The sequence below is a fragment of the Electrona antarctica genome (assembly GCF_951216825.1).
Source record: "Electrona antarctica genome assembly, contig: scaffold_320, whole genome shotgun sequence".
Lineage (NCBI taxonomy): Eukaryota > Metazoa > Chordata > Actinopteri > Myctophiformes > Myctophidae > Electrona > Electrona antarctica.
This window is the reverse complement of record NW_027637651.1, coordinates 55851-69797: the sequence shown is the minus strand read 5'-3', so window position 1 is coordinate 69797 and position 13947 is coordinate 55851. Positions and strand designations below refer to the sequence as shown.

Genomic DNA, 13947 nt, shown 5'->3' with positions numbered 1-13947 from the left:
CCTGTCTGTCTGTCTGTCTGTCTGTCTGTCTGTCTGTCTGTCTGTCTGTCTGCCTGCCTGCCTGCCTGCCTGCCTGCCTGCCTGCCTGCCTGTCAGTGTTCATGTCTGCCTTGGATTATGGAGACATAATCTATAGACCTGCCTCAGCATCCACTCTAAAATCCCTAGACTCTGTTTATCACTCATGGATTAGTCTTATTACCTGTTCTTGTATAAAGCCATGCTTGGAGATTGTCCTAAATACATCTCATCTTTCCTGGAGTGGGTCTCTGAGCCTAAACCCTACCACACCCTGTCAAGGACTCTGAGCCCTACCACACCAGGTCAAGGACTCTGAGCCCTACCACACCAGGTCAAGGACTCTGAGCCCTACCACACCCTGTCAAGGACTCTGAGCCCTACCACACCCTGTCAAGGACTCTGAGCCCTACCACACCCTGTCAAGGACTCTGAACCCTACCACACCAGGTCAAGGACTCTGAACCCTACCACACCCTGTCAAGGACTCTGAACCCTACCACACCAGGTCAAGGACTCTGAACCCTACCACACCCTGTCAAGGACTCTGAACCCTACCACACCCTGTCAAGGACTCTGACCCCTACCACACCCTGTCAAGGACTCTGACCCCTACCACACCCTGTCAAGGACTCTGAACCCTACCACACCCTGTCATGGACTCTGACCCCTACCACACCCTGTCAAGGACTCTGAACCCTACCACACCAGGTCAAGGACTCTGAACCCTACCACACCCTGTCAAGGACTCTGAACCCTACCACACCCTGTCAAGGACTCTGACCCCTACCACACCCTGTCAAGGACTCTGACCCCTACCACACCCTGTCAAGGACTCTGACCCCTACCACACCCTGTCAAGGACTCTGAACCCTACCACACCAGGTCAAGGACTCTGAACCCTACCACACCCTGTCAAGGACTCTGAACCCTACCACACCCTGTCAAGGACTCTGAACCCTACCACACCCTGTCAAGGACTCTGACCCCTACCACACCCTGTCAAGGACTCTGAACCCTACCACACCCTGTCAAGGACTCTGAACCCTACCACACCAGGTCAAGGACTCTGAGCCCTACCACACCCTGTCAAGGACTCTGAACCCTACCACACCCTGTCAAGGACTCTGAACCCTACCACACCCTGTCAAGGACTCTGAACCCTACCACACCCTGTCAAGGACTCTGAACCCTACCACACCCTGTCAAGGACTCTGAACCCTACCACACCCTGTCAAGGACTCTGAACCCTACCACACCCTGTCAAGGACTCTGAACCCTACCACACCCTGTCAAGGACTCTGAACCCTACCACACCCTGTCAAGGACTCTGAACCCTACCACACCAGGTCAAGGACTCTGAACCCTACCACACCCTGTCAAGGACTCTGAACCATACCACACCCTGTCAAGGACTCTGAGCCCTACCACACCCTGTCAAGGACTCTGAACCCTACCACACCAGGTCAAGGACTCTGAACCCTACCACACCCTGTCAAGGACTCTGAACCCTACCACACCCTGTCAAGGACTCTGAACCCTACCACACCCTGTCAAGGACTCTGAACCCTACCACACCAGGTCAAGGACTCTGAACCCTACCACACCCTGTCAAGGACTCTGAACCATACCACACCCTGTCAAGGACTCTGAACCCTACCACACCCTGTCAAGGACTCTGAGCCCTACCACACCCTGTCAAGGACTCTGAACCCTACCACACCAGGTCAAGGACTCTGAACCCTACCACACCCTGTCAAGGACTCTGACCCCTACCACACCCTGTCAAGGACTCTGAACCCTACCACACCAGGTCAAGGACTCTGAACCCTACCACACCCTGTCAAGGACTCTGAACCCTACCACACCAGGTCAAGGACTCTGAACCATACCACACCCTGTCAAGGACTCTGAACCCTACCACACCCTGTCAAGGACTCTGAACCCTACCACACCCTGTCAAGGACTCTGACCCCTACCACACCCTGTCAAGGACTCTGAACCCTACCACACCAGGTCAAGGACTCTGAACCCTACCACACCCTGTCAAGGACTCTGAACCCTACCACACCCTGTCAAGGACTCTGAACCCTACCACACCCTGTCAAGGACTCTGAACCCTACCACACCAGGTCAAGGACTCTGAACCATACCACACCCTGTCAAGGACTCTGAACCCTACCACACCCTGTCAAGGACTCTGAACCCTACCACACCCTGTCAAGGACTCTGACCCCTACCACACCCTGTCAAGGACTCTGAACCCTACCACACCCTGTCAAGGACTCTGACCCCTACCACACCCTGTCAAGGACTCTGACCCCTACCACACCCTGTCAAGGACTCTGACCCCTACCACACCCTGTCAAGGACTCTGAACCCTACCACACCAGGTCAAGGACTCTGAACCCTACCACACCCTGTCAAGGACTCTGAACCCTACCACACCCTGTCAAGGACTCTGAACCCTACCACACCCTGTCAAGGACTCTGACCCCTACCACACCCTGTCAAGGACTCTGAACCCTACCACACCAGGTCAAGGACTCTGAACCATACCACACCCTGTCAAGGACTCTGAACCCTACCACACCCTGTCAAGGACTCTGAACCCTACCACACCCTGTCAAGGACTCTGAACCCTACCACACCAGGTCAAGGACTCTGAACCCTACCACACCAGGTCAAGGACTCTGAGCCCTACCACACCCTGTCAAGGACTCTGAGCCCTACCACACCAGGTCAAGGACTCTGAGCCCTACCACACCAGGTCAAGGACTCTGAGCCCTACCACACCAGGTCAAGGACTCTGAGCCCTACCACACCAGGTCAAGTGGTTTCCCCAAATTCAAGGTACCAAAAGTTAACTCTGAACTGGTTAGATCTGCTTTTAGCTTCTGTGGCCCTAATAATACATGGAACGACCTGCAAACGACATTGGTTCCCCTGAGTCGTTTTAAACCTTGGTGAGCACACAGACCCCCCCCCCACAGACCCCCCCCACACAGACCCCCCCCACACAGACCCCCCCCCCACACAGACCCCCCCCCACACAGACCCCCCCACAAACAGACCCCCCCCACACAGACCCCCCCCCCACACAGACCCCCCCCCCACACAGACCCCCCCCATATGTAACTGTTTTAAACCTTGGTGAGCACACAGACCCCACCCATATGTACCTGTTTTAAACCTTGGTGAGCACACAGACCCCACCCATATGTACCTGTTTTAAACCTTGGTGAGCACACAGACCCCCACCATATGTACCTGTTTTAAACCTTGGTGAGCACACAGACCCCCACCATATGTAACTGTTTTAAACCTTGGTGAGCACACAGACCCCCACCATATGTACCTGTTTTAAACCTTGGTGAGCACACAGACCCCCCCCATATGTAACTGTTTTTAGATCATTTTGAAATGTGTCTTATCTTTTTATTTGTAAACCTTTATACCTTTCGTTTTTCTTTTCCTGATTTTCTGATGCAGGGGTGGGCAACTGGTGGCCCCGAGGGGCCACATGCGGCCCCCACCTTCACTTAATGTGGCCCTCAGGTTAATGTCAGAATAACTGATATAATATTGGTTTCAGCTGTTTATAATTCTACGACACGCAAACATGACCTGCTTTAATTACTTCAGTCTAAATGAGTAGCTTCAATGCTTCAACACACGTATAATTAAAGGCATTTGAAATTACATAAAGCTAAAAACGCGACGCGTTTTGAGCTTGTAGATCGGCTATTTTTGCTACGACAGTAATATGTGGCCCTCTACCTCTAGGGAGTGAGTGTGGAAATATAGTGGCTCCTCTCCATGGTCCCAGCCCTGTTCTGATGTATTCTGATGTGTTTCTATATGATATTGTATTCCTACTATAATACCTACACTGAAAATTACTTTAATTACTCAGTGGAATTTAGAGAATAAATAAAACTTGAATGAATTAATTCATTCATTCCCCACGCACGCACGCACGCACGCACGCACGCACGCACGCACGCACGCACGCACGCACGCACGCACGCACGCACGCACGCACGCACGCACGCACGCACGCACGCACGCACACACACAGTCTGATAAAAGCACTTTGATAAAACAACTTCCTGTGGTTTGTTGAGGTCCTTGAAAAGAGCGGAGCCGTGTCCGCTAGCCCAGTCTGCCCCCTAGAGCGGAGCCGTGTCCGCTAGCCCAGTCTGCCCCCTAGAGCGGAGCCGTGTCCGCTAGCCCAGTCTGCCCCCTAGAGCGGAGCCGTGTCCGCTAGCCCAGTCTGCCCCCTAGAGCGGAGCCGTGTCCGCTAGCCCAGTCTGCCCCCTAGAGCGGAGCCGTGTCCGCTAGCCCAGTCTGCCCCCTAGAGCGGAGCCGTGTCCGCTAGCCCAGTCTGCCCCCTAGAGCGGAGCCGTGTCCGCTAGCCCAGTCTGCCCCCTAGAGCGGAGCCGTGTCCGCTAGCCCAGTCTGCCCCCTAGAGCGGAGCCGTGTCCGCTAGCCCAGTCTGCCCCCTAGAGCGGAGCCGTGTCCGCTAGCCCAGTCTGCCCCCTAGAGCGGAGCCGTGTCCGCTAGCCCAGTCTGCCCCCTAGAGCGGAGCCGTGTCCGCTAGCCCAGTCTGCCCCCTAGAGCGGAGCCGTGTCCGCTAGCCCAGTCTGCCCCCTGTGTACAGTTTGAGTTTTAAGACTCTCCTCTCTCTCTCTCCCTCCCCCCCTCTCTCTCCCTCTCCCCCTCTCTCCAACCCCTCTCTCTCTCCCTCCCCCCCTCTCTCTCCCTCTCCCCCTCTCTCCAACCCCTCTCTCTCTCCCTCCCCCCCTCTCTCTCTCCCTCTCCAACCCCTCTCTCTCTCCCCCCTCTCTCTCTGCCCCCTCTCTCTCTCTCTCTCTCATGAGATCAAATCCATTAGATTTGAATTCCTGCCAATAAGTGATCACTGCATTGAATGATCAACACCACAAGAAGGTTCAAATATCACCATTTGTTGAAGCAGGAAGACAGACAGACAGACAGACAGACAGACAGACAGACAGACGTTACTTACGACAGTGTGGAGAGTTCCTCATGTGTCCTTCAAGCAGACGAGAGGCTTGAAATCAGAACTAATTATTATTATTATTATTATTATTACTAAATGATCTGAAGGTGAAATAAGAAGCATTCAGAACAGACACGGTGATGTGTGTCTGGGTTAGAGGGTCTAGCTGTGACTGTCGAGGTGTTTCTCTCTGTCAGAGAATACAGAAGTGGAACCAAATGGACCAGGAAGTGTGTGAGAGAGAGAGAGAGAGTTTTGACAGTTCAACTTTCAAAGCGTTCGTTGTGACAGGAAGTGAAGGTGTTGTGACAGGAAGTGAAGCCACACGCCGAGAAACAAAAAAACTTGCAGTGACAGTTTTATCCACGTGTGACGACCTCACAGGTCAAAAGTCAAACTATAGCCTCGACGACCTCACAGGTCAAAGGTCAAACTATAGCCTCGACGACCTTACAGGTCAAAGGTCAAACTACAGTATAGCCTCGACGACATTACAGGTCAAAGGTCAGCCCATTCAACTCAGGAACCCCTTTGTGTTTTAACCATTATGTTTTTTACCATTATGTACTTTAGCTGTTGATAAATAGCAGATCTACAAGCTCGTAGCGCGGTGCCTAGATCTGCTATTTTTGAAAAATCGTGAAAATGTCTTACAAATCTTTATATATATATTCTTTCAGAGCGAACATTTTTAACTCAAATCTTTGTGCGTGCGTGCTCGCTCGGGAGGAACCAAACCGGTCAATACTGTTCTATTATTGACCAGAGCATCCTGTGTCTGATGTGGAGCTTAGAGGCCATTAGCAGCTCCTGTTACACGCACGCACGCACGCACGCACGCACGCACGCACGCACGCACGCACGCACGCACGCACGCACCCACACACACTTTTTTGTGACCTTCATAGAACTGACTAGAGGGTCATGTTTCAGTCCATCTTGGCCGGATCAATAAGTCTGTCTGTCTGCGTGTGCGCGCGCGCGCGTGCGTGCGTGCGTGCGTGTGCGCGTGCGTGCGTGCGTGCAATGTGATCACTTCATTCATACAGAGGACTAAAGGACACTTCCTTGTCTCATTTCTTTCCTTCCTTCCCTCAAATCAACCACTTTCAGTCTTCAGAGATATTACAGGGCGTTTCTGTAGCTGGTGAGTCCCGCCCTGCCCCACCCCCGCCCCACCCCCGCCCCCAGGTGTTGTGTATGTGTCTATGGAGTTAACATTACTCTAATAGACCCCCAGGTGTTGTGTATGTGTCTATGGAGTTAACATTACTCTAATAGACCCCCAGGTGTTGTGTATGTGTCTATGGAGTTAACATTACTCTAATAGACCCCCAGGTGTTGTGTATGTGTCTATGGAGTTAACATTACTCTAATAGATCCCCAGGTGTTGTGTATGCGTCTATGGAGTTAACATTACTCTAATAGACCTCCAGGTGTTCTGTATGTGTCTATGGAGTTAACATTACTCTAAAATACCCCCAGGTGTTTTGTATGTGTCTATGGAGTTAACATTACTCTAATAGACCCCCAGGTGTTGTGTATGTGTCTATGGAGTTAACATTACTCTAATAGACCCCCAGGTGTTTTGTATGGAGTTAACATTACTCTAATAGACCCCCAGGTGTTGTGTATGAGTCTATGGAGTTAACATTACTCTAATAGACCCCCAGGTGTTGTGTATGAGTCTATGGAGTTAACATTACTCTAATAGACCACCAGGTGTTGTGTATGAGTCTATGGAGTTAACATTACTCTAATAGACCACCAGGTGTTGTGTATGAGTCTATGGATGTATGAGTCTATGAAGTTATTTTATGGTAGATCATGGATTTGTAGCCATTTTTAGACACTTGTGACGTACTGTATGAGATTCTATTTGTAGACATTCTTGTCAATAAATTAAAACCCTAAGAAAACTCATTATTTGAGACGTAAACAATAGAATCAATCAAGAACATATGGATAGTTACAGTCCAACTGTACATAAAGTCAATTGAAAAAAGAAACCAAATTGATTTCACTGAACCGGTTTATTGATAAACCACCCGAGATGCTGTACACAATGATTGATACGGTCCAAACATTCATAGAATGTATCCATTACTGTAAAATAAAAACAAAAACTGATTTAAGCGGTAAAATATTGCACATGCAGTGGTTAGGAATCAGGCAACATCAGATATCAGTGAAATTCTTCGTGACAGATTCTAAAAACAGATTCTGTGGCAATCGTCTGCCCCCCCCCCCCCCCCCCAAAAAAAAACCCTTATATACACAGTATTTACATATAGGCGTAAAGATGCCTTTAAGTGTTATGAACAAAATCAACTAAAGGATAAAAAAAGATATATAATAAAAAACCGTTTGATTAAAAAGTGATTTACAAAATTCATATTTACAAAAAGCAATATCTATATGAAACAAGCATCTACCTAACATGGGGTCCAATGATGTTCTCGTCTAAAAACGTAGACTTTACTAAAATATACATGTTTTGTTTAGCTCGTCAACATGCCTATTCCTTCTAGCGTTTTAACATCGCAGTCAAATCTGCTGTCAACTTCATCCATTTGTAACATTTGTAGTCTAAAAATTACATTTTGAGAGAAAGACTTCTCAGAAACATTTGTACATACTCAGAGTTAAAACACGTATATATACACAGAGAGCTAAAACTATTTTAACTTAATTTTGTTTTCCCAGTCCTGGACAAGCGCCCAAATGTTATTAAAAAGAAAGTAGTTAGGGTGGGTTAGTTAGTTAATTGCCAGGCAAACCGTGGGCAGGTTAGCTACCCCTGTATCTTATTCTGTGTGTCCGGCACACGGGGGGGGGGGTGATGTCATCTACCCTGTAGAGCCGTTGGCGGCGGGAACACGCCGGTGAGCGCGGCGGAGTGGCGCTCGGTGCTCAGGCGGTAAGCGGCGGCGGCAATCTTGGCTTTGGCCGCGAGCAGCACGAAGCCCTTCAGCGCCTCGAGGTAGAGCAGCTGGCCGGAGTTCAGGTACAGCCAGATGAGACGGCTGAGCTTCGCCGACACGCAGTGTCCCGCGAGAGACTCTAGAGTTAACACACAATAAGATATTGATACAATAAGATATTGATACAAGATATTGATACAATAAGATATTGATACAATAAGATGTTGATACAATAAGATATTAGCCTGCATTTAGACCTGAGGACGATTCTACAAATGATTTCTAAATCCTGACAGTTTTCTGAAAAACCCTCATGTTTCTATGTCAGTTGTTCTCAAACATTTTGATGTCAAGGACCTCCCAGAAGCAAAGATTTGAGTTAAAAACGTTCGCTCTGAAAGAATACATTCAAAGCTTTGCGCCACATTTCACGATTTTACAAAAATAGCAGACCGCGCCCAAATGTTATTAAAAAGAAAGTAGTTAGGGTGGGTTAGTTAGTTGCCAGGCAAACCGTGGGCAGGTTAGCTACCCCTGTATAGAGAGTATGCGCATGCTTAAAGTGAATGGCACATCGAGTGGCAAATAGAGTGGCAAAGCAACAGGCAAAGTGAGTGTAACATTGTTTAATGTTGTTTAATGCAATCAGATAAGACTTTTCTGTGTGGATGTATGGGCTGTCAAGGCCAGAAAGTAGTTTTTTGCCACTCAGTAGGCGTTCCTGCATAACCTCCTGGTTTGATGATGATGTCACACGCATACCCTCTATAGCATTCTGTGTGTCCGACACACGGGGGGGGGGGGGGGGTGACGTCATCTACCCTGTAGAGCCGTTGGCGGCGGGAACACGCCGGTGAGCACGGCGGAGCGGCGGCGGCCATCTTGGCTTTGGCCGCGAGCAGCACGAAGCCCTTCAGCACCTCGAGGTATTCAAAGCTTTGCGCAACATTTCACGATTTTACAAAAATAGCAGACCTACAAGCTCGTAGCGCGAGTGCCGCGCTACAAGCTTGTAGATCTGCTATTTTTCAAGTATAACTTAATGCTTTAAAACACCAAAAGGGGTTCCCGCCCAGAATGGGTTAAAAGCTCTGAAATAATATATATATTCAATTCATTCATCCATCACATTTTCACGATTTTCCAAATATAGCAGATCTACAAGCTCGTAGCTATGAGCCTGTAGATCCGATTCCTGAAATCTAAAATATTTGGAGATGGGGTAATTCTGGGGGTCCTCGACCTGAAATTGTTTGAGAACCAGTGATGTTGAAATACAAGAACCAAATGGACCCTAACTGGTCCATTTGGTTGTATGTGTATCAGAGAAGATTGGGAGCAAACCAATAGGAACGATACAGAGGTGTGTGTGTGTGTGTGTGTGTGTGTGTGTGTGTGTGTGTGTGTGTGTGTGTGTGTGTGTGTGTGTCAGCAGTGGCGTGCACAGACATTTAGAGGGGCAGGTGCTCAAGTGAAAAAAGGGGAACTTGTGCAGCGCGTGGAACCGGCCGGTTGCCTAAATGTGAGATTTATAGATTTTGGGGCCTAAATAATATATTAGAAGCTTTTTTTTTTACCAAGAATTGATCAATGTCACCATGGGCCACATACTGTACACTGTACAAAAACAAACAAAGCTTATTGATACAGGGTACTCGATAAGCCCGAAGCTTATCTATACCGGGTACTCGATAAGCCCAAAGCTTATCGATACCGGGTACTCGATAAGCCCGAAGCTTATCGATACCGGGTACTCGATAAGCCCGAAGCTTATCTATACCGGGTACTCGATAAGCCCAAAGCTTATCTATACCGGGTACTCGATAAGCCCAAAGCTTATCGATACCGGGTACTCGATAAGCCCAAAGCTTATCTATACCGGGTACTCGATAAGCCCAAAGCTTATCGATACCGGGTACTCGATAAACCCAAAGCTTATCGATACCGGGTACTCGATAAGCCCAAAGCTTATCGATACCGGGTACTCGATAAGCCCGAAGCTTATCTATACCGGGTACTCGATAAGCCCGAAGCTTATCGATACCGGGTACTCGATAAGCCCAAAGCTTATCGATACCGGGTACTCGATAAGCCCAAAGCTTATCGATACCGGGTACTCGATAAGCGCAAAGCTTATCGATACCGGGTACTCGATAAGCCCAAAGCTTATCGATACCGGGTACTCGATAAGCCCAAAGCTTATCGATACCGGGTAAGCCCAAAGCCCAAAGCTGATCTTGGTATTCCAGATGTTAGACCAGACTCACCCTGGGTGATCTTGGTATTCCAGATGTTAGACCAGACTCACCCTGGGTGATCTTATATTCCAGATGTTAGACCAGACTCACCCTGGGTGATCTTGGTATTCCAGATGTTAGACCAGACTCACCCTGGGTGATCTTGGTATTCCAGATGTTAGACCAGACTCACCCTGGGTGATCTTGGTATTCCAGATGTTACAGACCAGACTCACCCTGGGTGATCTTATATTCCAGATGTTAGACCAGACTCACCCTGGGTGATCTTGGTATTCCAGATGTTAGACTAGACTCACCCTGGGTGATCTTGGTATTCCAGATGTTAGACCAGACTCACCCTGGGTGATCTTGGTATTCCAGATGTTACAGACCAGACTCACCCTGGGTGATCTTGGTATTCCAGATGTTAGACCAGACTCACCCTGGGTGATCTTGGTATTCCAGATGTTAGACCAGACTCACCCTGGGTGATCTTGGTATTCCAGATGTTACAGACCAGACTCACCCTGGGTGATCTTGGTATTCCAGATGTTAGACCAGACTCACCCTGGGTGATCTTGGTATTCCAGATGTTAGACCAGACTCACCCTGGGTGATCTTCCAGTGGTATTCCAGATGTGGATACAGGTCGTCCAGCAGTGCGCTGCGGGCCCAGATGTTCTCCTCCATGTTGATCCAGTTGTGAAGCTGTCTCTTCCTCAGCAGGAAGCTCTGGAGGTGAACGAGGTAGACCGGAGCGCCAGACAGCAGGTACAACCTGGAATATCATCATCATTATTATTATCATCGTTATTAATTAGGGCTTAACGATATACTGTAGTAAATGATATACTGTAGTAAATGATATACTGTAGTAAATTATATACTGTAGTAAATGATATACTGTAGTAAATGCATCGAAAAGTTTAAGTATATCGAAATGAAAACGGCAACATTGACTTTGTATCGAATAGTTTTGGTAATCGATTGTATCAATACTATGTTTATTATTATGTGTATCAATACTATGTTTTTAATCCATTGTATCAATACTATGTTTTTTTAGCAATTTGATTTTCAAATCATTGAATGGTATCGTATCGTCATAATGAACCAATATGGTCCATGTATCGTATCGTCAACCGTGTATCGTGATACGTATCGTATCGCTGTTACAATGTATCCTTACACCCCTATTATTATAATGTTTATTATTTTAGTAGTAGTGTTTTGATCACGTGATCAGAAATCGGGGGACGATCACGTCATTTTCAAATGATTGGAAGCAAAACAACGTGATGGGGACATCACTAGTATCAATATTATTAAAACGTGATGGGGACATCACTAGTATCAATATTAAAACGTGATGGGGACATCACTAGTATCAATATTAAAACGTGATGGGGACATCACTAGTATCAATATTAAAACGTGATGGGGACATCACTAGTATCAATATTAAAACGTGATGGGGACATCACTAGTATCAATATTAAAACGTGATGGGGACATCACTAGTATCAATATTAAAACGTGATGGGGACATCACTAGTATCAATATTAACGTGATGGGGACATCACTAGTATCAATATTAAAACGTGATGGGGACATCACTAGTATCAATATTAAAACGTGATGGGGACATCACTAGTATCAATATTAAAACGTGATGGGGACATCACTAGTATCAATATTAAAACGTGATGGGGACATCACTAGTATCAATATTAAAACGTGATGGGGACATCACTAGTATCAATATTAACGTGATGGGGACATCACTAGTATCAATATTAAAACGTGATGGGGACATCACTAGTATCAATATTAAAACGTGATGGGGACATCACTAGTATCAATATTAAAACGTGATGGGGACATCACTAGTATCAATATTAACGTGATGGGGACATCACTAGTATCAATATTAAAACGTGATGGGGACATCACTAGTATCAATATTAACGTGATGGGGACATCACTAGTATCAATATTAAAACGTGATGGGGACATCACTAGTATCAATATTAAAACGTGATGGGGACATCACTAGTATCAATATTAAAACGTGATGGGGACATCACTAGTATCAATATTAAAACGTGATGGGGACATCACTAGTATCAATATTAAAACGTGATGGGGACATCACTAGTATCAATATTAAAACGTGATGGGGACATCACTAGTATCAATATTAAAACGTGATGGGGACATCACTAGTATCAATATTAAAACGTGATGGGGACATCACTAGTATCAATATTAAAACGTGATGGGGACATCACTAGTATCAATATTAACGTGATGGGGACATCACTAGTATCAATATTAAAACGTGATGGGGACATCACTAGTATCAATATTAAAACGTGATGGGGACATCACTAGTATCAATATTAACGTGATGGGGACATCACTAGTATCAATATTAAAACGTGATGGGGACATCACTAGTATCAATATTATTGCGAACGCAGTGAGCACTAACTATGAGACCTAGCAGTCTGTGTGTCACGATGTAACACCACCCACCCGCCACTAGAGGGCGCAGCTGAATCAAACACAACACAAAAAAAAACCACAACTTCAAAAAGAAGTAAAAGGAACTTTAAGAAAAAACGCACACTAAAAAAAACCACTTAAAAAATAAAATACTTAGAACTTAAAAAAAACGACGTAATTCATTCTAATTGTTGTTATTGCAATTTACGAGCTGCGTTCACTTCCCGCGTTCGCGCGTCTTACTTGTATCATATTATACCAGAATTGTACCTCTCAGTCCTGGCATAGTAGTTCTGGGGTGGTTCCAACGGATTGTGTGGCCCTGGTCTTTCCCTAGTGGTCTGATCGAGGGTAGCTACTGGGACGTAAGTCGGGACTTGATCACCCCGGCTGGGTCACCTGAGTGAGGGCTGTGATGTTCGCGAGACCCGAAACCCCGATGACCTCAGGATACATCACTGAGGATACATCACTGAGGATACGTCCCAGGTGATGACCTCAGGATACATCACTGAGGATACGTCCCAGGTGACTACCTCGGGATACATCACTGAGGATACGTCCCAGGTGATGACCTCAGGATACATCACTGAGGATACGTCCCAGGTGACTACCTCGGGATACATCACTGAGGATACGTCCCAGGTGACGACCTTGGGATACATCACTGAGGATACTTCCCAGGTGGTGACCTCAGGATACATCACTGAGGATACGTCCCAGGTGGGGACCTTAGGATACATCACTGAGGATACGTCCCAGGTGATGACCTTAGTATACATCACTGAGGATACGTCCCATGTGATGACCTCAGGATACATCACTGAGGATACGTCCCAGGTGATGACCTTAGGATACATCACTGAGGATACGCTCCAGGTGATGACCTTAGGATACATCACTGAGGATACGTCCCAGGTGATGACCTCAGGATACATCACTGAGGATACGTCCCAGTTGCATCCATGCAATGTTTTCGTTCTATCCAAATGATATTAGACTGGATATTGTCTGTGATTTCAAATGTCTTCTAAATCTAGTCAACCAGGCCTGCAGTAGGCTATGCACTGGACACATGACTTCTAAATCTAGTCTACCAGGCCTACAGTAGGCTATGCTCTGGACACATGTCTTCTAAATCTAGTCTACCAGGCCTGCAGTAGGCTATGCACTGGACACATGTCTTCTAAATCTAGTCAACCAGGCCTGCAGTAGGCTATGCACTGGACACAT

General features: G+C 47.1%; 2 protein-coding genes across 4 annotated transcripts in view; both read right to left on the bottom strand.

The window, feature by feature from the left end:
• Nucleotides 1-5072, bottom strand: part of cep85l (centrosomal protein 85L) — a gene marked incomplete at its 5' end in the record, with an annotated part of 36202 nt that extends 31130 nt beyond the window's left edge. Inside the window, one exon of the mRNA XM_079531611.1 lies at nt 5051-5072. Within this exon, the coding sequence (XP_079387737.1) occupies nt 5051-5072 (22 nt within the window). The remainder of the gene's footprint in view (nt 1-5050) is intronic.
• Nucleotides 5073-7058: 1986 nt separating this feature from the next.
• Nucleotides 7059-13947, bottom strand: part of LOC306918743 (uncharacterized protein) — a 30731-nt gene continuing 23842 nt past the window's right edge. For all 3 annotated transcript variants that reach the window (XM_079531608.1, XM_079531609.1, XM_079531610.1), the window contains exons 9-10: nt 10814-10983; nt 7059-8107 (exon numbers count right to left, since the gene is read on the bottom strand). In XM_079531608.1, coding sequence (XP_079387734.1) covers nt 7890-8107; nt 10814-10983 — 388 coding nt within the window. In that variant the 3' untranslated portion in view covers nt 7059-7889. The remainder of the gene's footprint in view (nt 8108-10813; nt 10984-13947) is intronic.